The sequence below is a fragment of the Thermobia domestica genome, chromosome 5 (assembly GCF_964235325.1).
Source record: "Thermobia domestica chromosome 5, izTheDome1.hap1.1, whole genome shotgun sequence".
Lineage (NCBI taxonomy): Eukaryota > Metazoa > Arthropoda > Insecta > Zygentoma > Lepismatidae > Thermobia > Thermobia domestica.
In genome coordinates, this window is record NC_137458.1 from 269,950,862 (window position 1) to 269,978,050 (window position 27,189).

Here is a 27,189-nt window from a genome sequence, read left to right on the forward strand (position 1 = left end):
GATTGACATAGGAGAGAAAGTCTTGGCAATGTACGAGCAGTCCACGAATAGTTTTTGTACACAACCATCGACTACGCAATAGATGTCACTAGTGGTGCTCATCTCTCCCCTCGGCCCATGACGAGCCCCTAATTTTTGCTGATACGTCTATTCTTCTTCAATCAAGTAATGGCTATCTTTTAAGCGTAATTAATTCTTTTCTCTTCTTTCGTGTTAATATCTCTCCTTTCCCCGCAAACCCATAATGAATAAAAAAAAACACTCTTATATTTAGATAATATTTAGTAAACATTTCTATTCACTTCTCTTCCCGAATAAAGTACTCGAAATATTTTTACACTCGAAGCAGTAGCGTAGCCAGGATGTGTGTTTGGGGTGGGGGGCAAGTGCTGTTATAGGTACATATAGAAAAATTACAAACAAAAAATATATAAACATAAAAATATATATAAAATTACAAACATCAAAGTACCAAAGTACATTGTCGGACCTCTTTGAGGAGGGGCACGGCCCCTCTGGCCCCCCTTCCTTACGCCAGTGACTCGAAGTACTCGAAATTCGATAAGTAGAACATAAAATTTTCAGCTGGAAACGGGACATGTTCCGGCTTTTTTAAAAATCATGAGACATGAAACAGGTCAGTGCACACAATCCAGATTAATGAGTTTAGTCAACTGTATTCTTGGATAAAGTAAGAGAAATCCAGCACAGCTGCATTCATTACTTTGGATCTATGCATGATTCAGGAAGTGAGTCAGGACAAGAGGACGTCGTCATATCTCACATTTACGCTACTTACATTAAGTCTGTAGAGGTATACAGTATAATCATCACATTAATAGAGATGTGAGTTGCACAGAAATATCAAGTTTCTTAACCATTTAATTGGCAAGTATTGATAACATTACCATTAAAATACTTAGTTTGTTTTTGTTTCTGAACCATATATTTCTGATCATAATTTCGTAATTTTTAAAGTATTTTTGTACTTTCGTTACAAAATACAGGATGTTTATTTCAAAGCAACATTGCCATAAAATAGGTATGTGTTGCTGCTGAGCAGCATTGTCCTTTTATGGTAAAATATCATAGGAATATTTTCAGTAATTAGCTGCAGTTTGGTTGAAATATTTTCCCACTGAGCAAGAAACAGAAAAAAAAAAAAAAAACTTTCACGGAACGTAGGATATAAAGCTTCTACAATACTAAATTTGACTGACTCTTGAAGACGAAGATTAGAAATATCCAAATAAGCAACTGGCAAATCATGTATATGAATATTGTATGAAAGCAATAATGTCAATTAAATGATCACTGAAGTTATAATTCGTGCTCATAACGCAACAGAATGCGATGTTGCTTGTAAGCAATAGTGCCAAATAAAGGGTTTTAAGGTTCCGCTATCAACGTGATGTATTGTTATAAAAATAATAATTTAATTCTATTTAAGCAACAGTAATGAATATTTAAAGATATTTGTGTAATGTATAACTACTAATGGGGTGATGATACAATTACAACATGAAAATTCTAAAATTATGTTCAATACCTAAGTGATCTTTCCTTTTTAGCGTATCGATTTTAATGAAGAAGTATATTTCATTTGAAATGAACTGGAATTTTAACGTTGTTAGTTTTACTAAATATTATTCTTCAAATCTATTTAAAGGTATCAGATTTCATGAAAGTTAAATTCTGTGTTATAATTATATAGTGGGATATCGATCTCTCGAAGCTGAAGGGTTAAATAAAAATTCAAGTTATCGATATTTTCGAGTAATCCGCGTTCGAGTTCTCAAGGTGGCCAAAAACGAAAATTCGAGATATCGAGGTTCTGATTTCCTCATTAAAGCTGACAATATAACTTCTATACCTCGAAGTTTTGTTCTTTCCGTCGCTAGAACTCGACGCTGTGGAAGTGAGTTAATTTAAATCAAATGACTAGTGAAAATAAAATACTGAATACCTGTATGTGTTGTTATGGAGAGGAAGGGCTTTCATGCCTAAATATGAGTAAAACACAATTACAGTACACATTAATAACAATGATAGAATTAGCAACAATGACAATTAGTAAAAATAGAGATATAGTTTCGAGTTATCGAGGTCACATTAAGAGAAATTCGAATTATAGAGGTGAACTTCGACTTGTAGAGGTTCGCAGATACGAAGAGTTTTTAATGTGATTATGAAACCCTTAATATTCGACTTGTCGAGATTGTAATTTTTAAACATTCGACTTATAGAATTTATTTTAACATCGAGAATTATGGAGAGTTCAAGATAATGTGAAAAAATTCGAGTTATCGAGGTCAAACTGTAATATTGACATTTATAAGTCAAATTTTATTACGTAGTATTAAATTTTGGGGACAAAGCAAGAAACATTTACCTAGAATTGAAGTAGAAATCAGTAAAATCATATCATTAAAATCTTTCAAAGAAGAGTTTGTTTCAAGGAAGAGAACAATATTTTCTTCCTATAAATTTGATCTAAGAAAAAGCGTAGACTCTCAATACGCTTAACAGACAGTGAATAAGGAAACGAGTAAATGAAATGTTGCCTTTTACTTAGAACTCCCAGACGTCCCGACTTAGCCACCCCGGATTTACGCAATCTGTCCTCCCAAAAACAGTTATGTCAACCCATGGGAAAAATTCCGTATTATGGGATTTTTTGACAATGACTTCTCGAAATGGAATAAAGGAAATTTTCCTAAAAAAGTTGACAGAATTTATGGAATTTTCCGTTAATGCATTCCATTGACGCCAACAAAATGATCTATGGGCTAGGAGTAGACAAATAAGTCTTCACTAAAATTAAAATTAATGCTAATTGTCAAATTTTGTTACTATAAAATCCATGTTAGTTTTGAAGTGATTTATGCAGTGAATCTTAAAAAAAAAAAAAAAAAAAAAAAAGACAAGTGCCAAGGAACGTTAATTATAGTCTACTATTAAAGAAAAAAGAAAATTGAAATAATAAAGAACAGAATTAAATATAAATATAAAAAAATATCGTCCAACTTGCAAATCATTCCATACGAAATGACTCAATAATGAAGGTAAAGCAATGTTATTACGTTCAGTAGAAGATTATGGCACAAAAGCGTGATGAAAATACTGAACTGACAACCAAATGTCTTACTTTCATCAGCAGTTGTAATTAACTTTTTCAATTAAGGAAATTACGTGTTTATAGGCTGTTTGATAAACGTAGACAAATCGAACTTTTCGAATAAAATTCACTCATATACTGAAGAACATGACTAATTTTACTGTTTATGTTTGTTATTGGTATAGCGTGGGAAAATCAAGAGCAAAATGAGAATTTCTGTCTCGAGATGGGACTTTATAATATTTTAGGTTCTTTTTACTATACAAAAATTGTTTAAAATTCCAAATGTCCCAGTTTGTCTTCAAAACATAACATAATATCGTTCGTTCCGGATTTATTTGATATTTATATTTTATTAATTCTCAGCACCTAACTAATCGAAATAACTGCTCTTTCTCACTTACTATTAGTGAGTGTTCACATAAAAAATAGCAAGTACATAACTATATTGTAAATTTTCATGGTTTTTCCATTTTGTAGAGTGAATTTTCATATTGTCCCACTTTTTAGTATATTTTTTGTTTAATAAACTGTCCCGCGATTTTAAAGTTTGAAATATCTGGGAGCACTATATATGGCCCTCTAGGAAGAACACACTCTAAATAAAGTGACAAACTAGACTATTTCTCTGTATGTGATGGATTCCATTCCCCGCTGAAGGTATTTGCCTTGGATACAAACCAAAGTAAATGGTATCCCATAAAGAACAGAACTTTTTGAAAGGTCCGCCATTTTTGTTCTAATAAGTTGGAGCACTGAACATTACACGATTTTCATCTGTTGGCTCTGTGGTTAGTAGTCATGAAATGCCAAACAGTGCATGATCGTTATCTGTTTTCTGTACGGGTAGGAATGGAGCGCTTTCCGTCATAAAACGCTCTATTTCTACCCGCACAGAAAACATATGACGATCATGTGCTATTCGGAGCTCCATGATTGCTAACCACAAAGACAACAGATGAAAGTCGTGTAACGTTCAGTGCTATCAACTTTTCAGAACAAAAATGGCCGGCATCTTAGAGTTGTATGTTTTTATGGGTCACCTAGTTCGAATACTACCTAGTAGTTCGAATACTACCTTAAACAGCACGTCCCATCTCTCACAGCCTTCCAGTTGAAAAGAGACGTTGAACTCAAGTCAGTCAAGTCTAACTAGGCTCTTTTCTATGTACTAGTATGGCTAGAGCAGTTGCTGCAAGGGGTTCAGACCATTGAGCTAGTATGGCTAGTGCAGTTGCTGCAAGGGGTTCAGACCATATTACACCGGCCACACATCGAGCAGACTCAGGACAGTAAAGCCGATGAAAAGGAAGGCAGAAGAGGATGCGGAGCGAGAGGCCTCACTAGATTTACCGTGCGTCTTAATCATAACCTTAACAGCCCTTTTCCTAATATACACTCGAGTGAGTATACGGTAGGATTCGTTGTTGTATTGCTCACAGTACTGTACCTAGACTCGGCTGTTGTGCCCTTTGGTCAAAGTGCGGCTGACCTTAAACTCTATGTATCGTCCTATATTGCCCCGCCTTAATAAAGAACGTGACTACACATGAATCAATCACTGAGTACAACTCAACCGAGTGAAGATGCTAATTATATTATTGTATCTATCTACGCAGTTAAACTGAGCAAACAAAGACTTTCAGATTTTGATTGGATACTTTAAAATTTGCTCTTTTTTTTTTTTAAATACCAAATAAATATAAGACATTCCGAAGATACTATAGTCAAGAGTAAGGTCTCTTCCAGTTTTCTGTTGCATTATTTATGAGCTACCTAGGTACACACAAGAACAAATATAATGTAACTCCATCTATCCAGAATAATTTTGAGTTCTGGACGCAATTTGGTTATACAGAAATTGGGAAAGCTGGGGCAATCATCTAGAGTTAACGTTTTCAAATAAATAAAAAAAGTCTCTATAATCGCATTTGTTTAATTAAAAAAAAGTATATACAACTAATATTCAGCACTTCCTACGTTCCACTTATAAACTAATATATGTATGAAAATTACCTCAAAATTTATGGTATTTTTTTGAAACGAAAATTGAATGAAGCAAGAAATTCTGAAATATTCAGAGGGAAGGTTAGGATACGCGTATGTGTAAACGTTACATGTAGGGTGTCGAATGAACATACATATCCCCATCAAGATATAGCACTAGAAAAAATGAGTTGAAAAAAAAATGTTCTTTTCATTCGTGTTTTATCCCGAATTACATTACAAAATAATTACAATCACAACTATGCCAAGTCAAAGTCTAGACCATATTCGTCAGATGCATTACCTTGTGATTTCGCTTTAACTACAAAGCTTAAGGTATCGTTTGTAATGTTTTAATTTAAGGTAAAACCCGTGTGGAACGAAGGATTCCAAATACGCTATAATACTCATGCTATAATACATGATGGGGATATGTATGTTCATCCAATACTCTACATCTAAAATTTACGTATATCTTAACTTTCCACTTGCATATTTCAGGATCTCTTGCCATTTTCATTAAAAAACGGTGACATGATTTTTTCGGTATATACCGTATAATATTTCTATTGCTTATTAGTTAGGATCCAACATCGGTTTATGTCTGAAAATATCGACTCGTATTTTAATGTGGGGTGATTTATGACTATTTTGGAATCGAATTCGTATAATTTTTAGTTTAACGTCCCATGACTATGCACCAAGGCTAATTAAGACAGTGATGATGAGATTAATGATAATAATGAAATGATGAAAGTGAGAGGAAACGAGAGAATTCTTGACAAATCCCACCTATATGGTGTTCGTCCATCAAAAAGCCCACTTGGTACAAGCCGACATCAAATAAGGGATCCCATGCGCGAGAGATGAGCTCTGCCACTGAGTTTTTAGAGTCGATTCACTTACGTATATAGGGACTTATTTGTTCTTTTTAAATGAACTGATATTTTAAGTGCCTGGTTTCTTCTTCAAATATATACTTAAGTGCCTGTTACTTCGTGAAAATTTAATTTTTTTATAGCTACTTTGGTGTATAAGATACTTTTAATATTCAATAATCTAAGTAATATTAAATTTATACGTAGTGGAAATTAAATTTGAAATTCAAGTGAGATTTAATTAAGATTAAAAAGAAATGTGTAAAACTCACATCATTAAATTTCCAGTCCATTTAAAAGAAATAAGAAAAAAAAAACAATTCTTTGCAAAAATCAATGAGGTAAAAAAATGGTGTATTCAACATCGTTAAGTCAAGGTAGATAGTTGTGGTTCACACAGTTTCAGTTTGCATCAATGAGAGAAAGATATAGTTTTGAATTTGTTTTATTGAAACTTCTAACTGGTATTGTTTCAACATAACAGTACTATATATATATTATATTTGCCTGTTACTACAGAGTTCTTTCTTCATATTTTTCAAGTACGAAAAATTATGTAATAGCATCATCCATACGTAGGTAGCAATATTTGTTTACTCAAAACTTTAGACAACAACTGGTGGTTGGGGCAAAGCGTCGCCAAAAGCTCTGAATCCATTCTCGTCAGCAATGTACGTAATACTAACAGTCTTTCCTTCTGGAGTAATGTAAGTGTACCCTCCTTGCTGGGCAGGAACAAGTCCATTGGCAGATGTTCTCAATGCTCCAGTTCTTGTCTCAGAAATTCCATGAATAACGTAGCTAAAAAATAATAAATAAATAAATAAATATACCATTTCACATGTACGACTTTTTTATTGTTATAATAATAAGAAATCCTAATCCTTGAAAATCAGGTGCTTGGGGTCCCTGGTTCGATCCCAGCTCGCGCCGTGTCGACTTTGTGGTGGACAAACACCGTGCTCGTGGGTTTTCTCGGAGTTCTCCCGTTTCCTCCCACTTTCTTCATTCCACCATTTCACTCATCTCTCATCATCACCGTCTCCTTTAGCCTAACCGGCATAAGCGTGGGACGTAAAACTTAAAGATTTCATTTCATTTCATTTTTGAAAATCAGTATCATCCTAGCTATTCGTTCAAAATATTCTACATTTTTCTTTTAAGTTCCACTGGAACTTGAAAACAGTTATTCATACTTGAAAGCGTAATATGTATCAAAATATTAATAAAATGTTTAAAGTCTAATATTATATTGCAAATTAGGTTCAAAGTCCTGATTGGAAGCAGACTTATTTATCATCCTACCATTTTTAAAGTGATAGTGTTTTGTCGAAAGGTACCAACTCTAGGGGTATTCCGGTGTTTGAGCACTCTATAGAGTTTTTTGTCGGGCTGCTGAGTACTCAGACAAAAAAGAGAGAAGAAAAATAACAAAAGAAAAAACTATCAATTTGCTGAGAAAAATGAAATTGAAATCTTTCAGTTTAACGTCCCACGATTATGCCATTTAGACTCAGGGAGACGATCAATAAGGCAAGTAAATTACATAAGATGGAAGAATTGTTGGAATCAGATGTGAGAGTAGCCCGAGAAAACCCACGACATAATGTTGTCCACCACAAACTTACTTGGCCGGGAATTGAGCTAGGGACCCCACGCACCAGAGACAAGCGCTTTACCACTAAGCCACTGTGTCTACACTATTTTATAAAAAAATGTACGCTTAAAGTTTCTTCTGTTTAACTAACTTCATTTGCTTTCTTTCCTTTTAGTCCCTGTAAATCTAAAGGTTAGTAATCAAAATGACATGATGAGAACTAAGATGGGGGTTAGTATCTCAGAGTCTCCCTGGTTAGTTCGCCATATTCTAATTAAAAAATATTTTCACTGTGCAAAAGAAATAGAAAAAAAGCTCTATTTTCATTCAAAAACACCTAAAGCTACATTTTTCGGAAGGTAAGTTTTAAGAATATTACAGAGGAGGATCCCAAGACCTCCTACTAAACTTGGGTTGCTCAATACCTCCAGATCTCCCGGTTGTGAACTAAGAATTAAAGCACCCTCAGTGATTTTTTTAAACCCGACAACTCATACTTAAAAAAAAAAGAAGAAGAAGAAGAAGAAGCTTAGCTCACGAATCTCTGCCGCGATTCTAATTCTTCGTTGGTGTCAATCGCGGCAGAGATTCGCGAACTAAGTTTCATCCATTTCTTTATTTTTCTTTCACTTTCTAAACTGAAACTTTATATATATATATATATATATATATATATATATATATATATATATATATATATATATATATATATAACTGCAATTAAGATTTTGGATTTTTACGAGATTTAAGTTCCAGTAATCTACAACAGTAAGGAAAATAATTGTCCTGTGGCGTAAAAATTTAAATGTAAAATTTGATGGAAATGAAGAGTGATGGTGAGAGAAGACAAATTCATATTGATCCCACTGAGGTTTTATATACAGTATTTTGCGGTACAAACGTAAGTTCTTAAAACCCGTCTCCCTTAGTATTACCATTAATAAGTATCACTCAATGATTTAAATTTATCTGGATTAGTTGTTTTAAAAGTTTTACTTGTCATAACTTTGGGAAATATCCTATTAAATTGTCATGGGAGTTTGTTTCATAGTGTATATATATTACTTCCTTATTACTTGTTGCAAGAGATCTAGACAACGTAAATTATGTTCTTGATATTCAAACACCAATTGTTCCTCTAAGACTTCGGCTTGCTGTACGCTATAGATTCAAAATGTGCTTAATTGAAATCTGCAAACTAGCGCAATCTAATAACGTAAGTAAGTAGGCCTACCAGTAGTGATACCTATCGGAGTGATTGTGCATAGTGATACACACAGACCGAAACATTCTGCTTTTATAATAACTGCTTCTTATTTTTATAATGTAGTTAAATTTTTAAAATATTATACATTGAGTGTAATCTTGTCTTCCGTCGACTCTCATGAAGTAAATGTAATTAATTATTGAATTAACAAATGTAATTAAGTTTTGAGTTAATTAACACACTGAATTATTAAAAATGCCAAAAAATTACAGTGTAACAAATGAACGAATATAAATCCTCGCTAGTACTAATTTCTCTTTCTGATATGTCTACTATCTTCATTCGTTGCACTCTATTTAAACTACTTCACCATCTAAGGTATATTTAAAAAAAATATAAATCTATGCGCTGAAATTACCAAGAAAACACCACCATGTATTGTAAAATAATATTAAGTGAAACTCCTTACCCAAGTGAAAATTGTCCAAAATTGTCTTCCACTATAGCTCCACCTGGAACTGAAATGACTTCTTCTGTGACAACCTGTCCTGGAACGACTATTGATGGAGCAACAACTGCAGGAACTGGAGCTGGAGCAACGATTGCAGGAACTGGAACTGGTGCTGGGGCCGTATAAAGAGGATTAGGGGCTACATAAGCAGGAAGTGGTGCTGGTGGGGGAGGTGGTGGTGGTGGAGGAGGGGGTGGAGGTGCAGGTGCAGGTGCTGTGTATAGTTGCACTGGCGCTGGTGGCGGAGGTGGTGGTGGAAGTGGTGATACATACGCCGGGGAAGGTGGTATATAACGTTGGTGAGCAGGTTTAGCCCAAGCGGCAGCAGCACAAACAGCCAGAACAGCCAGCATCTGTAAAAGAAGCAATTATAGTTTAGACGTTGTTATATTTGTTGTATACATAATGATGCTTAGAAATCATCCTTCATTGATCACAAGCTTTATATTGTAAAGTGTACTCATGAACCAAGCCAAAAGCGATAAAAACCTAAGAGCAAGTTTTAAAACCAAATTCTAGTCCTTTCAATATGCGTAGGCTACTGGGTAGCGCACCTGGATTCGAAATCAAGAGGTTTCGAATTCGAGCCTCATTGTCAACCATTTCCCTCAGTTCCACGAGCAGAACAGTGGATGACATAATTAAATAAAGGGCCTAGTTGACTTCCTGGCTCATTTTTATTGGTTGGTAGTTTTTGATGTAACCTCAAATTTGCTAAATATATAATAATAATAATAATAATAATAATAATAATAATAATAATAATAATAATAATAATAATAATAATAATAATAATAATAATAATATCAAAGACTGTTAGATTTTTAAATAAAAGTGTATTATGAATGCTTTGAGTTTATTGTATACAACAAAGCGACGAAAAAAGAAAACTTGCTATCTACTGATAACTATATGACAAATAATTGCTTTTGTCGATTAAATGGTTCACATCGTATCTTGTTGCGCAGGAGATCCTGCGTCTTTTCTCTAATGAGAGTATGTAGTTTGGATAGCGTATAGCAATGATACTGAAGAGTCATACCACACTACAAGGGATTAGTATAATGCAAAGTATACAGTCTACTTTTAAAAATAGGTATGGTATCTAAAATCAATTATTCAAAATAGATTTTTCTGGTATTAAAACATATAGGCAGTATTTAATAAATATTTCACAAATATTTTTTTTTTCAATAATTATTCATGGAAATTACCATACATCCGAGTGTTTTATCAGTTATTTTTAATCCAAATGACTTTTCATTAATTTCCATTTTTTCCATTTACGGCACTGTCTTGAACTACAGAGGAAAATAAGACCAAGTTATTGTTCACACTTATCTCCGTTAGTTGAAGAGCTAGAACCTTACTTTAGGTATTAATCATTTTATTTACCGCAAGTAGTTCGCAAATCATGCATATGAATAATGTATGAAAGTAATAAGTTATTAATATCCCGTATAATTCAATAGAAAGAGATTTGGATTGTAAGCAATAGGACCAAATGAAGGGTTATCACTCTTCAGAACTCTGTTGATGTATTATTATTATTATTATTATTATTATTATTATTATTATTATTATTATTATTATTATTATTATTATTTGTCATAATTAAGCCAGAAAATTGAGCGTGAGAAATGTGGCTGAGAAGTTTTTAATTCAAAAGAGTTTAATTTACCTTATCTCAAGCGAAGCTAAAATATCACCATCATGAATAGGAAAAATGGAATTAATAACATGTTCGAGGCCTAATAAAACTGATAATATCATTACAAAAAAAATCAATCAATTGATCGTGAGGAAAAAAGTAGAAAATTTGTCATTACAGGGAAGGAAAAAAATCACACACACACACACACACACAAAAAAAAAAACTTACAGACACCATCTTATACATCGTGAATCCTGATGTTTGGGATTCGACTAAATATCTTCTGCAGTGAGATAAGTACATTTGTGAACCACTGACTCAGATTACTCTATCAACAGTTTGTAGAGCAGGGGTTCTCAACCTGTGGTACGCATACCACTGGTGGTACACGAGATGATGATGGTGGTACGTACGTCTTATGGTAGTATTAATTAATAATATGCTTTGCTGGTACGCCGCTGCGAAAAGGTTGAGAAATCCTGGTGTAAAGGACACGGTCGCTCAGTGGTAGAGCGCTTAGTTCTGTGCGTCGGGTTTCGAGTTCGATCCCCAACCAAGTAAGTTTGTGGTAGACTACATCGTGTTCATGGGTTTTCTCGAGGTACTCCTGTTTCCTTCCACTTTCTCATTCTACCAATTCTTCCATCATCATTCACTTGCTTTAATCATCGTCTCTTTTAGCCTAACCGGCATAATCGTGGGATTTAAACCGAAATATTTCATTTTATTTCATTTCGCTCTATCAAGAATTGTCTCAGGAACTCCTGATCGTTCGTCTGAAGTGAGTTTGAGTTTAACGTCTCTTTCCAGTACCACGACTATATAAGAGTAGGGTGTCACATGAATTTTCACGGATGAGCTCCTTCGTGGCTAAGCGGTTGGTCCTGGACCCGGGTTCGATTCCCGGCGGGAGCTCAAGTGGTACGGATTCCACGTTAATCAGTGGGTCCACGTCTCATATAGCCTCGCTGCTGAACGGAACGTAAAACTCAAAATCAATCAATCAATGAATTTTCTAGGGAGAAAGCACCTGCTCTCCTATTAATCATAGAACTACAGAAGAGCAGTTCTGATGCTCAATATTCTTAACAAAAATGCCAAAGCTAAAATGATTGTAAGATTAAAAAAAAAAATGAAATTAAAATTAATCCTTCACTTAAAACTTCATTTCAAGAACTGCATCTATAATAATGAATATACTTACAGACTTCATATTGATGGTTGTGTTCGTTGCTCCTCTGAAATGAAGTCCAACTGAACTGTGAATATCTTGGACAAAATCCTCGGTTATATACACCTCGAAATTGTTTTGATTTTAGGTGTCAGTAACAAAGAATAACTTTCACGCATAACGTTGCTGCACTTGGACGACATAGCGGTCATATTTTTTGGAGGAAACTGGTCTTCTTTGGAAAACAGAAACAGGGAAAGGGGTTTTACGTGGTTATTTTTCATTCAACAACTATGTTTGTTTTCTGTGCAGATGATTTTTTTTTTAAAAATGCATAGTATGTATCTGTTTTTCCTTTTACAAGTAATTGACGTCATAATACTAACAATCAAAACATCAAATCTCAATCAGGTTTTGCAGCTTAAACAAGACTTTAATGAAAACTGTATGTATTAATTTTAGAGTTAAAAATACCATAGGGTCTGTAGCTATTAATAAGTTGTAAATATCAAACTTCGTATCTGCAAGTGAGAGTCATCAAAGAAAAGGCACGCTGAAAACAATATTAGTTGGTCTAGTGGCAAAAGCGATATGCCATTGCTACACTTGGTCCTGGGTTTCATCCCTTGTGGGAAAACATTGTAACTTGAATACATTACGGTGGTTTTGATTCCCCCTTAAATTGTACGTTAATATGTTCCATAGAATCAATGCTGAGTATATCGGAATTTAATTCCTTACTGAACTATTGGCTACTGTAAGAATCTGAATCTTTGGTTCATGATCCCGGGTTCGGTTCCGCTGGGAAAGATCGAGTACGCTACACTGAGAGAAATCCATTATCCAGACAGCGTTATATTATACAAGTATACGGAGTCCATACGATTATTACGGACTTTTGTACGGAGCATACGTTATCCATATATTACATACACACTGCCTTTTTCTCCGCTTAGATATTACATAATGCCACTGCAGGATCTTTGACACCTAACAGTCTTCAGTATATTACATACATATACGTATGTTACATACAGGGCCGGATCCAGGATTGTCTGAAGGGGGTGCATCAATCACTACCAAAATAACCAATCACACTGAAACTTCAAAGTAACACGTGACAATATTCTTTATACCTGACAACGATGATACATAGAACAGAGGGAGGGGAGAATTTTAGAGAGGGTCTCAAATAATATACAGGATAAAATTATTCTCTCCTCCTGGCTTCTGTTTTCATCCCTACTTGACAAATGTTATATTGTTTTGCTTTGTGAATCCTTTTCCTTCAACATTCAGAAAATTGACTTAAACTATTGCTTTTGCAAAGCTCAACTTTCTTTTAAGCCCCAAACGGAAACATGATGACAGAAATCTCTACCTTCATCTCATGAAAACGGAAGTGGTAGACTGTTGCTTTGAGTTTCAATGATGTATTAATTCCCCACAAGTGCTATAATCTAACACAGTGAACCGAAATTTACTTCTAAGGTAATTGAAATTTAATGATCTTCCGCAGGGTGCGAAATCATTTGAAAATGGTGGGGGGAAGAAGTTCTGCGATCCACACTAATGCTTCGTGGAGCCTCCAAAAAATTGAAATATTAATGGATTATTATTATTATCATTAATAATAATAATAATAATAATAATAATAATAATAATAATAATAATAATAATAATAATAATAATAATAATAAATGTTCGAACTAGTCGTAATTGTTATTTAAAAATACTTTAATGTTATTTATTCATTTAACCAAAATTGGTAACTTATCTACTGCATTAAATATACACTTCGGTGCGTATGGTCCAGGGTTAGACTCTAGTGGGAGCACAGTACCCTTGTGTTTACCATTATATTGAAGATTACATTCGCGAAAATAACAGTAGAGATATATAAGTCAGAAATAATAGTCCCTGAGAACCGATGTCCTAACCAAGCATTAGAACTACTAACTTGAAGCGCTCCACCTGGCAAGCCATAGATCCTCATGAGCTGTAGAGTCAGAGTATAGTTTTTATTATTATTTATGAAATTCTCGTTTCTTCGCTACGTACGTAGTGTTTCAGTTTGGTCGTTCAGATATACGGTCACCTTTGTAAGTCTAAATAATACTATGTATCTATATTGTATTATTAGCAAGAATATATTATTATAAATAATGATTTCAATACAAATACTTGATAGACAACAAAAAGCCGTGTTGCCTCAGTGGTAGAGCGCTCTCCTCAGGTGCGTGGAATCATCGGCTGGATCCTAGCTCGCGCCAAATTCTGCTTGCGGTATACAAACAATTGTGTGGGGGTTTTCTCGGGGTCCTCTCGCTTCCTTCCATTATCCTAATCAACCATTATAATTCATCTCATCATGACCGTCTTCCTTACCCGTGGTGAATATTCATAGGACGTTAAACTTTAGAAAATAAAAGCACAAACACTATAATACGATTGATTTGCTTATTTAAGTTTAATGACCCTTTTCAGCAGCGAGGCTATGGTGGACTTACAGTTTAAGGTGAAATCCGAACCACTGTAATCGTTCAAATTTTTGTCCTGCGGCATCTGTGACTGTCGCGATACTTTTAAGTGTTGCAGCTGTAGATGACTTACTGAACACCTGGTAAAGTTCGCCTAACAAACATGCAAAGTTGTGAACAGCATTCACAACACCAAAAACTCTTTCAGAAACAAGATCAATTCGATGTGCCATGCAGTGTACGCTAATTAGGCACGGGTTGACATTTCTTCTAATTTGAGCAGCAACACCTTCGTTTCTCCCAGTAAACACTGCATCCCCGTCCGAACTAAATCCAACCAGTTTTTCTTTAAGATTAAAAATATCTATGCCATCTTCGGAAAATGCTTGAATAATTTTCTCTTTAAGGGATTTTTCATCGGCATTTTCTACAGGCACTAATTTATAAAAACGACAACAAGGTTTATTTTCTTCGTCCACATATGTTCATATAACAGCAAGTGCTTATCCGCAAACCTGTTTGTAGGTTCGTCCACTGAAATTGAAGAACAATCTGTTTGTTTGAGAAATTTTACCAATTTTGCATGCAATTGGTACGCTAGAGAATAAAGGTCTTCATCTCGTCAACAACCGAAAAAGTTAAACACCTGATCCTTTTACAAATAAACTACGTTTTTTAAAACAGCATGCATTTAAAATTATTGTTTGTCTGAAAATTTTCTTTATAGACTTACTTATATTTTCCTATTAAGGTGTCCCCCCTTACAGATTTTGGTGAGGGGGAAAAGCAAGTATAACATTTTTGGTGAGGGAAATCCCTCCCGTCCCCCCCGGGATTTCTCACCCTGATCTTCCGACTAGAAAAGGACTTTTTTCCCGTTATAGTTTTTATGAGGTTACATAAAAAAAGGACTTCCTTCTATTTCAAATTTTGCTACTCTAATAGCAACGCTCTTATATAGTAACAAGCTAAAACGCTCCTTCTTCGCACGGGAATAATAGGTTTATAGGAGGTATTAGAAGAACCTTTTATGTTGATCGGATTGAAACAGTATCAGAACTGCCACTATTTATCTCAGTGACCTCGAAAACTGTATTAGATACTAACATAATCGTTTTCCTTAATTTTTGCATGCCACCCTCTTCCGACCTTCACCCTTTAACCTTCCATGATGATGAGGGGGATGAACTTGGACTTAAACAGTATCGGTACTATAACTATTCATCCCAGTGACTCCGAGCACTATGAATTAAATATTAATATTGGTCGTTTTCAATTATTTTCATTTATATGTGTCATCGACTTCTCACCCTCACCTTTCACCTTCACCGCACACCAATTGGGGGCTTAATTTGAACATAAATAGCAACAGATATGTTAGGCCTACTATTCATCTAAGGTTTCCCAAAAACTACGTATTGAGCTTTGAGCACTTCTATCGCCCATTTTTTATGATTGTATCAGATGTCATCCCTTCTCACTTTATCCCTCATAAACCATACTGAAAATTACTAACACAATATCATAAGATACTGTACTTAAGTTGATGATCACCCCAAATCTCATTTTAATTGGTTTAGTAATAATTCTAGATGAGGTAAAACACAAACTTACACTCGCTTTTACAAGTGTAAATTGATTTTAGTTCTACTTTATCATAAGAAGTAGAAATAAATAAATAACTAATAAGTAAAATCAGGTGCATTAAAGCAAAGGTTGGAAATAATTTTAAAAATGAAGATAACGTTATTCTCCATAGAACTATTTTCTGAAATGGTTGCTAAATTTCCATTTAGCAGGAATAGAAATCTACTTTTCCACTGTACTGATGTTTCTCTTCTTATTTTTCTCTTCTTTCTGCTCCTCATCCTATTATTATTATTATTATTATTATTATTATTATTATTATTATTATTATTATTATTATTATTATTATTATTATTATGGAAATAAGAAAATGATAGAGCCAATGGCCATCGAGAAGATTAATAACACTCCTGGGTTCGATTCCCGGTGGAAAAAGTGTAAAAAACGCTTTTTCACCCCAGCCACCCTGAATGAGATTTTCTTGGGTTTCCCTCATTTATACCAGGCAAATGCCGCGGTGGTATCTAACTTATAGGTCCCAGGCCGTTTCCTTCCTTTAGCGATCCTTTCTTCCTTTCTTTTCCCCGGATAGTGTGCTCGCCAAGGGACGTCACCCCTCAAATGTGACGGGCTAAATGGCCTTAGATGCCGAGAGCCCAGAAATCTAAATCCTAAATACTAAGATTAATAGCAGAGTAAAATGTGTGCTTGGCACATGACCCTTATCATCGTTATTTTATAATAATAATAATAATGATAATAATAATAATAATAATAATAATAATAATAATAATAGTAACAATAATAATAATAATAATAATAATAATAATAATAATAATAATAATAATAATAATAATAATAATAATAATAATTTTTACAAGTAGTATATGCATCAAGACAAAATTGTTAAAAGACAGAAAACTGATTTCTGTTAATGCAACAAGAAATGCAACAAGAATAGAAGCAATCTGGTACGAATACTTAACGGTTTATATTTTTTGTTATAAACTGTGTCTTATAAAGAACGCCACTTTTGAAATGCCCACCATTTCTGTTCTAGTATAGTTGGCAGTTGGCAGCGATTAACATTACCTGACTTTCACATGTTATTTTTGTAGTTAGTACTTACAGAGTGCCGACTAGCGCATGATCGTAATGTTTTCTGTACGTGTAAGAATACAAGCGCTTCACGACAGAACATATGAAAACTTATTACAAATACACTGAGAAAAATCCTTTATCCGGACAGCGGTATATTGTACTAATATACGGTATCCTCTTGCTTACTATAGAAATCAGTACGGAGCATACGTTATCCGTATACTACATAGGCACTGCCCTTTAGATGTTACATCATGCCCTTGCATCTAACAGTTTTCCGTATATCACATGCATATACTTATGTTACCTTCGTCAGCTATAGAATATGTTATATACGTCCATTTGTATGTGAGATCCTGACCGCTTACATTGTTTCATGCGGAAAGTACGTAAAGATGAGTAAAGATGGAACACTTATAGAGAAAGTATTATAAAACATGCGTTTTCAGTTATACGTCTGCTGTACGTTGTCCAAAAACTACAGGAATTACGCATGTAACCTCTCTTTTTAAGTAAGCCTCCTACAATTTTTTTCTCAGTGTATAGTGGATGTTTGACGATGACGATTATGCGCTCGCTATTCGGAGATCCGTGACTATTAACGACAAAGACAAGAGATGAAAATCGTATAACATTCAATGCTACCAAGTTACTAGAACAGAAATGTGCGCATTTCAAAAGTTGCATTCTTTATGAGACAGCTTCTACAATACATAAATTAATGATAAAAAAATAGTTTCAGCAGAATAAAAACTATCAATTGCAAAATAAAGCCATGAAACGAAATGCGATTAAAAAAAAAATAGTTTGGCTCGATTTTCTCAACAAAACCATGTTTAATAACCTTCACGAATGTTATTTTGTTTTACTCGATATAATCTATTAATTGGTGTAGTCTTAATTTTGGATAATATCACAGCTGAAAAAAATTAGAGTACGAGTAGATAATATTTTTGAACCATATCTCAATACCTATGCTGTATACTGTCATCTAGCTAATGTCGTTATGGGAAGTTTGATTAGTGTATTCTTCAGTATCAATTTCTTCTTAATAAGCGGCATGATTATCGTACACTATACATTTTTTTTAGGGCAAGCATAAAATCATTCATATTGCCCACTAGGATTCATACTCGCCCATAATTTTCTTCAGCTCAAATAAATCTATCGATTGTTTATATGTTTCACCTTTGGATACCGGTACTTTTCTTACTTTAAACGTTTTATAATAATATAAAATATCCAATACGAGTGTCAATTACCCGTTTCGCTGGGTTGAAGTAACAAAAATTAGTAATATTTTCCGTTAATCAGTTACTTTTTTTACTATTAGTGAAGCGCTCTCTAATATCGATCATATCTGCTATCGAAAACTATGGATTGGACACTAATATCGATCATTTTCGATCATTTTTATACATCTCCCCTCTAAGTTGCACCGTCAAAGTGAAATGATAAAAATCACCCCACGCTCTAACTTCATCTATGTTGAAAATTTTGATCGAGATCTGTCGGGTGATTCAAGAGTTATTAAGTCGCAAAAATAGTAGAGTTGATTTTGAGTTTAACGTCCCTTTCAGCAGCGATGCTATATGAGACGGGACCTACTGATTGACGTGGAATTCGAACCACATGAGCTCCCCCCGGGAATCGAACCCGGATATTCCACGTCAAAGGCGCATATGCTAAAGTCACTTTGGTTTTTATTTATATAGAGATACTGTATGATGGTTTCATGAATACGGAAATTTCCTGTTCTTTCGAACGTACTAAGAAGATAAAAGTTTCAAGCTTCACTTTGTCATTTTCCAAAAGAAAACACTAGGCGTCCTTAGAGCGCAAAGGTTCTATGTCCAGTTTTATAAATTTTACAGGACAGCAAAAATAATGAACATAGGACATAGGAGAATATATAGCATAGGACAATATTTAATTCATTATATCTTGTAAATAATAACGATTTCGTACACTTTCTTAATGCCATGTGAAAGAGCACATCATGCGACATCTATTAGTATAAAAACTAAATTTTGAAAAAAGTTGGACAGAACCTTTGCGCTCTAAGGACGCGCCTTGCTAGAAGTCAACTGTAACTTATGTCGTGAACCAGAATCTAAAAGAAAAATCGTATTTCTATAGTACGACAAAGATAATTTGTGTTATTGGAGAATAATATACCTTGTAAACCACCTAATTCCTTACTTTATACAAGATGGCAGTATTTTTTTAAAGGGTTACTAGATGAAATAAAATCTGTATATTTCACGTGTTACAGTAGCTTTCTCCGTGAGATGCTGCTTTCTAGGTTAAATATTAGTCTTTCTTGTTACTGAAAAACTTTAAACATTCCATTTTTTATATAAATATTCTGAATAATTTTTGTTATTGTGTTATAATTATTTATTCTGATAATTATAATTATTTACTGCTTTGAGTCAAAATTTAAGCATTTTTATATATATATTATATATATATATATATATATATATATATATATATATAAAATGAACTATGTACTTTGGAAGTGATCAAAATAGTGAATATTATTTAATTCTAACTACATTGATTACGGAGTTCTGACTACTCTGTAAATTTTTAGTCATGATTTCTAGTTTTGGAAAACATACATGGAGATTACTGAAAATCAAATTAATATTATCAAAAATCTTTAAGTTTTACGTTCCATGCTTATGAAGCCTAAGCTAAAGGAAACGGGGATGATAAGAAATGAATGAAATGGTGGAATGAAGAAAGAAGGAAACCGGAGAACCCCGAGAAAGCCCACGCACACGGTGTTTGTCCACTACTCATTTGGCGCAAGCTGTGATCGAACCAAGGACCCCAGGTACCAGAGGTGAACGCTCTACCACTGAGCTAATTTTATTATCCAGTGTTGTAAGATATTAAAATAGTATGTTCGGAACTATTTGGAGTAACCTATGTGTAACTACTAGGAGAAAATACGAGTTGATATTTAACAGCGTTTTTTTTAAATATGTAATACATAATATATGTAATGCATGTTTCAGTAGAACTAACTAGCTAACTCTATAGAGTATGGAATCCGGAATTCAATGCCGAGTTCACAAGGGCTTTTCATTGACTTCTGTCTTTAGTCAACTGAATCTAGTTTCTATTCTTATTTCTGCTAGATCCATCTTAATGTTGTCCTCTCATCTGTGCCTAGGTCTCCCTAATGGACGTTTTTCGATTGGATTTCCAGTTAAAACTTTGAAAGTGTTCCTACTTTCTTCCATTCTGGCTACATGACCTACCCACCTAAGCCTCTTCGACTTGATGACCCCAACAATGTTTGGTAAACCGTATAAATTATGCAGTTCCTCGTTATGAAGTTTCCGCCATTCCCCATTCCTGTTCCTCTTGGGTCCGAATATTCGTCTGAGCATCTTCTTCTGAAATACTTTTAGTCTATGTTCTTCCCTCAGAGTAAGCGACCATGTTTCACAACCATATAGATCAACAGGCATGATTATCGTTTTATATATTTTAAGCTTATTTTAGTAGAAGTATCAAATATTATTGAAAATTAACGACACATTTTCAAGCGCCTCCAAAGTTTATTTTTATGGATTTTTTTCAAAAACTTCGGTACGCATCAGAATTTATTTTTAAGCATGTGATTTAGTTAAAATTGATGTGGTCTATCAATTTAAATCTTCCAACAATATTTTAGTTAAATAGAAAATCAGGTGTAAGAGTAAATAATTTTTTTTTTTTGGCTATTATCTCGTTAACCTTACTAGGTACTGTAATCTTCCTAGTATCACAATGAAGAACTGTATCAGGGTATACTTCAGTATCAGCCTAGCTTAATATATAGCGTAATTTTTGTTCAACATCAATTTTTAAGTTTACAAAATTGTTCATTTCCCTTAATTTTCTCAAAAATTACGCATGAGTTTTTATATAATTTTATTAGTTATATAGTTAGATCTGTCGACTGATATTTGGACTTTTTTTTTCGTTAAACGCTAATATACATATTGTAGAATTATTTTGCTTTCTATAGACTGAGCTCAATAAGTTGTTAGCTCAAGTTTCTTCCCAAATGGTTTGAGAGGCTGAATGAACACCTGTCTTCCTCTGTATCCGAAATGCAACCCAGGATCTTGCACTCAAATTACAGTACATCCAGTTTCGTATTTAGGATTTTGTTTCGGGGGAAAATGCACAACACATGAAACCGGGGGACAATTTCCCACCTGAATTTGAGAATTAAATATGTTTTAATTTATGCTTAAATCGACGTTTTAATGACAAGACTTGCAGACTGGTGATTCTTATGTGATATGACATATACAAAAATTTAGCAGTGAATCTAACCTTTTATTCTATTCATTGAAGACATAGAAGAAAAACGAAGCATCCTCTTGGCCTACCTAATTTCCCAAACTACTTATTCCCTCCTCTTGATTTTCTTCATTTCAAACATTTACCTTTCTTTATAACTAATCGATGTAAATATTCCTTTGTTATAATAATTAAAGTCTCGTTATGTTGATATCCCTGCAAGTTGGTATGGAACACCAGTTTCCCTTATCAGTTCCTCTTAGTTTTGGTGTTACTGATGACGATCGATTTGAATCACAAATAATAACGGTCGAAAGTATAATAGGAGGAACGAAAGAAAGTAACAACTAAGAAAAAGAAACAGAAGAATAGAATGGACGAAATGGACGAAAAAAGAAAGAAAAAAAGAGCGTAGTTCTTACATGGAATGAAATTTGACAAGTACAGTATTATTTCTGAACGAAGAGCATAAAGAAAATGGAAGGTCAATGAAATTCTTAGACATGTTAGGAAGGATTATTGTAGTACGTGGAATGCCAAAAACTAACAGATTTATTTCCGCGGAGGGGGGATTGAGCCCGATAGCCCTCCTAAATACGCTAGTAGACTACTAGTATAGTTCTCCTTTTCCTTCTCATCCTCTTATCTATTTTAATAATCGTAAATTATTATTAGAAATATATTAATATTATTATTATTTAATACACGTATGTCGGTGCTTGATGATCAAGATACGGCCGTGAATTTTGTCAATAGATACCAATATAGAACATCTATTGGAAATTACATGTCATAGCGAACATTAAGAAAACAAAGCTAACCGATTTTATTATATCCAGAATCTAGAATCTCCAGAAAATTCAAATATAGTCCTAACAGAACAATCATTTTTCAATATCTTCAAATATTAGTTACCATTGGTAACAGTACCTCTTGTATAAACAAACTTTTACTTTGCTGCACTCTTATTCTGAAACAGTAAAAGTACCGGAAACAAACAATTCTTATTTTCTGTTTGAAGAAAAGATTTGAAGCTTTTCATCTTTTTTTAATTTCTTGTTTTGGTAAGTTTGTGTTCTAAAACTTGTTATGCATTCAGGTTCTCTAGAATAACAAGACTCACTAGCACCTAACTGGAAATAAGTTAATTTAAAAACATGATCCACAACTATTCAATAAGTAAATATTCATATGTTGACCTTGTTTCTTTGTCAACTGAAGAAAACATTAAAAATTAAATTTCTTTTATAGGTTTAACTAATGGTATTAAGTATTTTGCTTTATAGGTTCCGGATACTCATTGTTATTACACAATTAATGAGTATTCGTCCCTGATATATTACAACTTTCTCTAGAAGATATTAAGATGTCTCTTTCTTAACAAATTTTTTATTTATTCAAAAAGAAAAAAAAATTGTAACAAAAAGCATAACATATTTCGTTATGGAACTCAATCCAAGCCAACAAGACGTGATCGTGGGGCATGTAATAAATATTTTTTTTGGTAATTGAATGTCATTGATCACCAACCATGTCCTCCATATCCTCCGAAGCCACCATGGCCACCACCACCACCTCCACCATGTCCTCCGTGGCCACCACCGTAACCTCCATGTCCTCCTCCAGAATGGTCGTTTCCACCACTGTTGTGGACTGAGGCATGGAATCCACTTTTGTCAGCGTGGTATTTGACAGTTCTTACGTTGCCGCCAGGTTCCTTGACATGGTATTCTCCAGAAACATGCTTTCCATCACGTACTTCGTGTTGGCCGTGGTGGTCTCCTGTCTTGTGGTCAGTTACTCCGTAGGAGAACGAGTACTTGGGATATCCCTGAAAGGAAAACAAAAAAGAAATACTGTAGTCATCGCTAGAGTATGTTTACGATCAGATATATTGTTTGTGAACGCTAAATAAATATTCATTGCAAAAGTTCATTAAAATAAGTCGTTAATTTAAAAGTCTAGATAAGTATATCCGAAACATAGGTTGTAACGGCATGTGAGGCGTTGAATGGCAAAGTGGCTTTAAGTCATTGTTAGATGCTGAGACATTTTATTAGAATCGATATAGAAAAAGCGGAAAAAATCGGTTCTTTGTGGTGCCATCGTTTGGCCTATGGCCTGCTCTTTTAACTCGGAGATATGTTGCTATCCAATAGGTTATTGTTGCAAGTTCACGGAAATGATTGCATCTTTTTTTTTTTTTTTTTTTTTTTTTTAAATGACACGCCAGTTTGCCATCCAACTCCTAATATAATGACACAAAAAGTTACTTGGATCAACTTAACATTACATGTTACATCCTGAAAGTTTGTCACTAGTCTACTACAATTTCAATAAAGCACGTTATACATACTGCCCAACTCATCAAGAGTTCTACGAGTATAATCTATGCTCACCGTTTCGTGTACATTGTCATTGGTTCGAATTCAAAATAGAGTGGATTTTTCATTACGCTACATTATTTTAAAGGAAAATAAGCTACATAATATTAACAACGTTCTAGTAATCCTTAAAGATTTTAAGTCTTAAAGGTGGTTAAAACTGATGAAATTGTGAAGCGAAGTGCAATTCAATCGTATTGGTACATTACGAATTAAACTTTCTATAAATCTTATGATATTTTTCTAATTTTGGGAAATATAAAATTAATTTTAGAGCAAATCCAAATCTCAAAGGAAAAATCTAACCCTAACACATAATCAAACATATGTTTTGTACATATTGTAGTTTTTAATGTGTCTTTCTACTTAGGTTTCCCCATTTTATTTTTTGTTTCTAAACGAAACGTTGCTGAGAAGAACTAAAAAGAACTTACCACATAATCAACGACGTGATGATGTCCTCCTCCACCACCACCGCCAAATCCACCATGGCCACCATCTCCACCGTGACCACCAAATCCGCCGCCATGACCTCCGTGTCCACCAAATCCACCATGGCCTCCATCTCCACCACCACCACCGCCGCCATGGTGACTCACGATGGCTTCAACTTTTGCATCTGGTCCAACGACAGGGCCACTAAAAGAGTAGAAGGAATGGCCATGGCCACCACCGCCACCACCTCCTCCGCCGCCGCCACCGTGATGACCACCTGCCTTTACACCAGACAGAACTACAGCAATGAGGATCAAAACCTGCAAAAGGTCACAAAAGGGTATATTAATACTACAACTTATTGATGATTTTTTCTTATTTTAACAAATACATCTTTACTAAGGAGGATAGCTAAATAAAGTAAGCTGGTAATTAAGACGGCAAGTTGTATTGCACTTCAATGGAAATAAAAGTATTTTCGAATCACATCGTTCTGAAACAAAAAATCTGCTTATATATGTTTGTAAATCGAACAATGGAACACAAACTCTCAAAACACACAAACTTGACATTCAGCTATCCGTTGTTATTACTGTATGATTTAGAGCATAACCCGTCGCTGAGTTTGAATAGCAATACTTAGAAAAATTGTAATAAAACAAAACAAATATAGATACGAAAGCAAAATGTTGTTACAAATTACTTTAAAAATAGTAGGTGTATATGGCAAGGGTGCATATGGCATGAATACGTGTTCCCGGTTCTCGCCGTGGTCGAGTGATTAAGGCGCAAGCTTGATGTTTGCGTGGTTTCGGGTCCAATTCTTCGTCTCTTGGATATAGACTCAAGTAGTTGATGAGTTACAATTTGTAAGAAGAAGAAGGTAGGTTCTGATTCAAGTAGCTTGAGTGCTGAAAATTGGTATCAAAGTAAAATGAATTCGATCTAATTCAATACTCATTCCCTAAATTTGAAAATAATTAATTAAAATAGCGTTTTAATTTATTTTCAGAAATGTCTAGTGAGAGTTCTTCTTTCGTGGATTACCTTTTTTTTTTTTTTTTTTTTTGCTTGACAATGACTTTAATATCAGTAATAAAAATTCAACTACGGCTACATTTAAGGATTTCCAATGGCACCATTAAAAAAAAAATGTTTTCGGTGTGTTAACTAACGAACTTAACGAAAAGTTTGTATGAAATAATTTCAGGATATTTTTGAAAAAAAAAAAAAAATCTTTCAGTTTTACGTCCGACGTTTACGCCGTGTAGGCTAAAGGAGACGGTGATGATGAGAAATGAATGAAGTGGTGGAATGAAGAAAGTGGAAGGAAATGGAAGAACCCGAGAAGATCTACGCACACGGTGTTTGTCCACTACAAAGCGCAAGCTGGAATCGAATCATGTACCCCAGGCACCAGAAGTGAACGCTCTACCACTGAACCACCATGGTCACTCGGGAGGATACTTTTGGAGTTTCAAAATTATCTTTAGAATGTATTCATATTGCATGAGCCAGGCATTCATAACTCGTAGTCGAGGTCTGCCTTTTTGTTCCTCTTACATTGAACTTCATTAAAATAATAATAATAGTAGTAATAACAGGAAAAACATTTCAAGTGCGAAATGTGTCACACAGTTTAGATAATGATCACAAACAAGTATGCATCGTATATACAATTTTATAAATTAAATATTACATGAATTTAATACCTTATATAAATGCATTGATATAAAATACTTTTGACTGATTGGTTTTTGAAAATTGATATACATTTTTTTAAAATTAATGTCAACATAAAATGAAAGAAATTTTAATTATTACTGTTTCTAGAATGTTAGGCTATAATATATGCTTGAAACATTAGAAAAAATGTTTTTGAAACAAACAAGAGTGGAATGATCCGTAAAACATTCTAGTTAATAAAAGTGGTTCTCAGTTGATAGAAGTTTGAGAAACGCTGTTCTGAATGATTCAATTAGTGAGAAACGTTTAATGTCTCTTGCAAGACCGAAGCTAGTAAGCTGTAAACTTTTAATTTAACATGAACTACACGTACTAAAGGAGATAAAGCAACGTTTTCCACAAGCTAAAATCTTAAACGATTTCGCTACAAGTAGCTGTTCCGTAACTGAAATATCACGAAGTTCTGTTTATTTAATAAGGTCACATGAAGACGGTTTCTGGTTGAATATATCTAACTGTAAGTACAATACTCTTGACTAAATATTGAATAGCTAGATGACTGACAGATTTGTACTTTGAACTAAATTACCTGCACGTTTTCCATAATGGTGTTATTTGCTGTCTTCTGTATCTGGTGCTGGAGGAGGAAGATATCTCAAGGATGATGGAACTTGAGAAACTGATGCTATTAACAACAATCTTCTCGTCTTTTATACATAGTTATAGCAACGAGTAAATTCTTTTTTTTTTTCTTAAAACAATCACTACATTCTCCAGTCATTCTTTTCTGATTATTGAACCGAAAAATTTGCTTTTCTTTCCTAAAATAAATTGTTAGAGAAAGCACTAAAAACTTGTCACATACCGTACGATCTTCATTTTTTTTTTTTTTTTTTTTTTTTTAATTGACAGTGCAATATTATTTTATTATTATTACCGTCAATTTGGAAATGTTTTGTCTTATTCTGTCGTAATGAAAGTGAATTAAGTATTTTAGTTTTATGTTCCATGGTTATGCCATATAGGGTAAAGAAGGTGATGACGAGAAATGAACGAAATAAAATGGTGGAATGAAGAAACTGG

General features: G+C 33.9%; 2 protein-coding genes across 2 annotated transcripts; both read right to left on the minus strand.

Moving 5' to 3' along the window:
* Positions 1 to 6,411: 6,411 nt before the first annotated feature.
* Positions 6,412 to 12,314, minus strand: LOC145686614 (uncharacterized). The gene is made up of 3 exons (XM_081760072.1): positions 12,156 to 12,314; positions 9,256 to 9,650; positions 6,412 to 6,783 (listed from the first exon to the last, which is right to left on the minus strand). The coding sequence occupies exons 1-3, from the start codon at positions 12,162 to 12,164 to the stop codon at positions 6,588 to 6,590; spliced, it is 600 nt and encodes a 199-aa protein (XP_081616198.1). The 5' UTR covers positions 12,165 to 12,314; the 3' UTR covers positions 6,412 to 6,587.
* Positions 12,315 to 22,970: 10,656 nt separating this feature from the next.
* On the minus strand, positions 22,971 to 26,825 carry LOC145684844 (uncharacterized). Its single transcript, XM_081757205.1, has 3 exons — positions 26,696 to 26,825; positions 24,420 to 24,740; positions 22,971 to 23,432 (listed from the first exon to the last, which is right to left on the minus strand). Exons 1-3 carry the CDS (start codon positions 26,708 to 26,710, stop codon positions 23,124 to 23,126), a joined length of 645 nt encoding a protein of 214 aa, XP_081613331.1. The 5' UTR covers positions 26,711 to 26,825; the 3' UTR covers positions 22,971 to 23,123.
* Between the last annotated feature and the right edge of the window lie 364 nt (positions 26,826 to 27,189).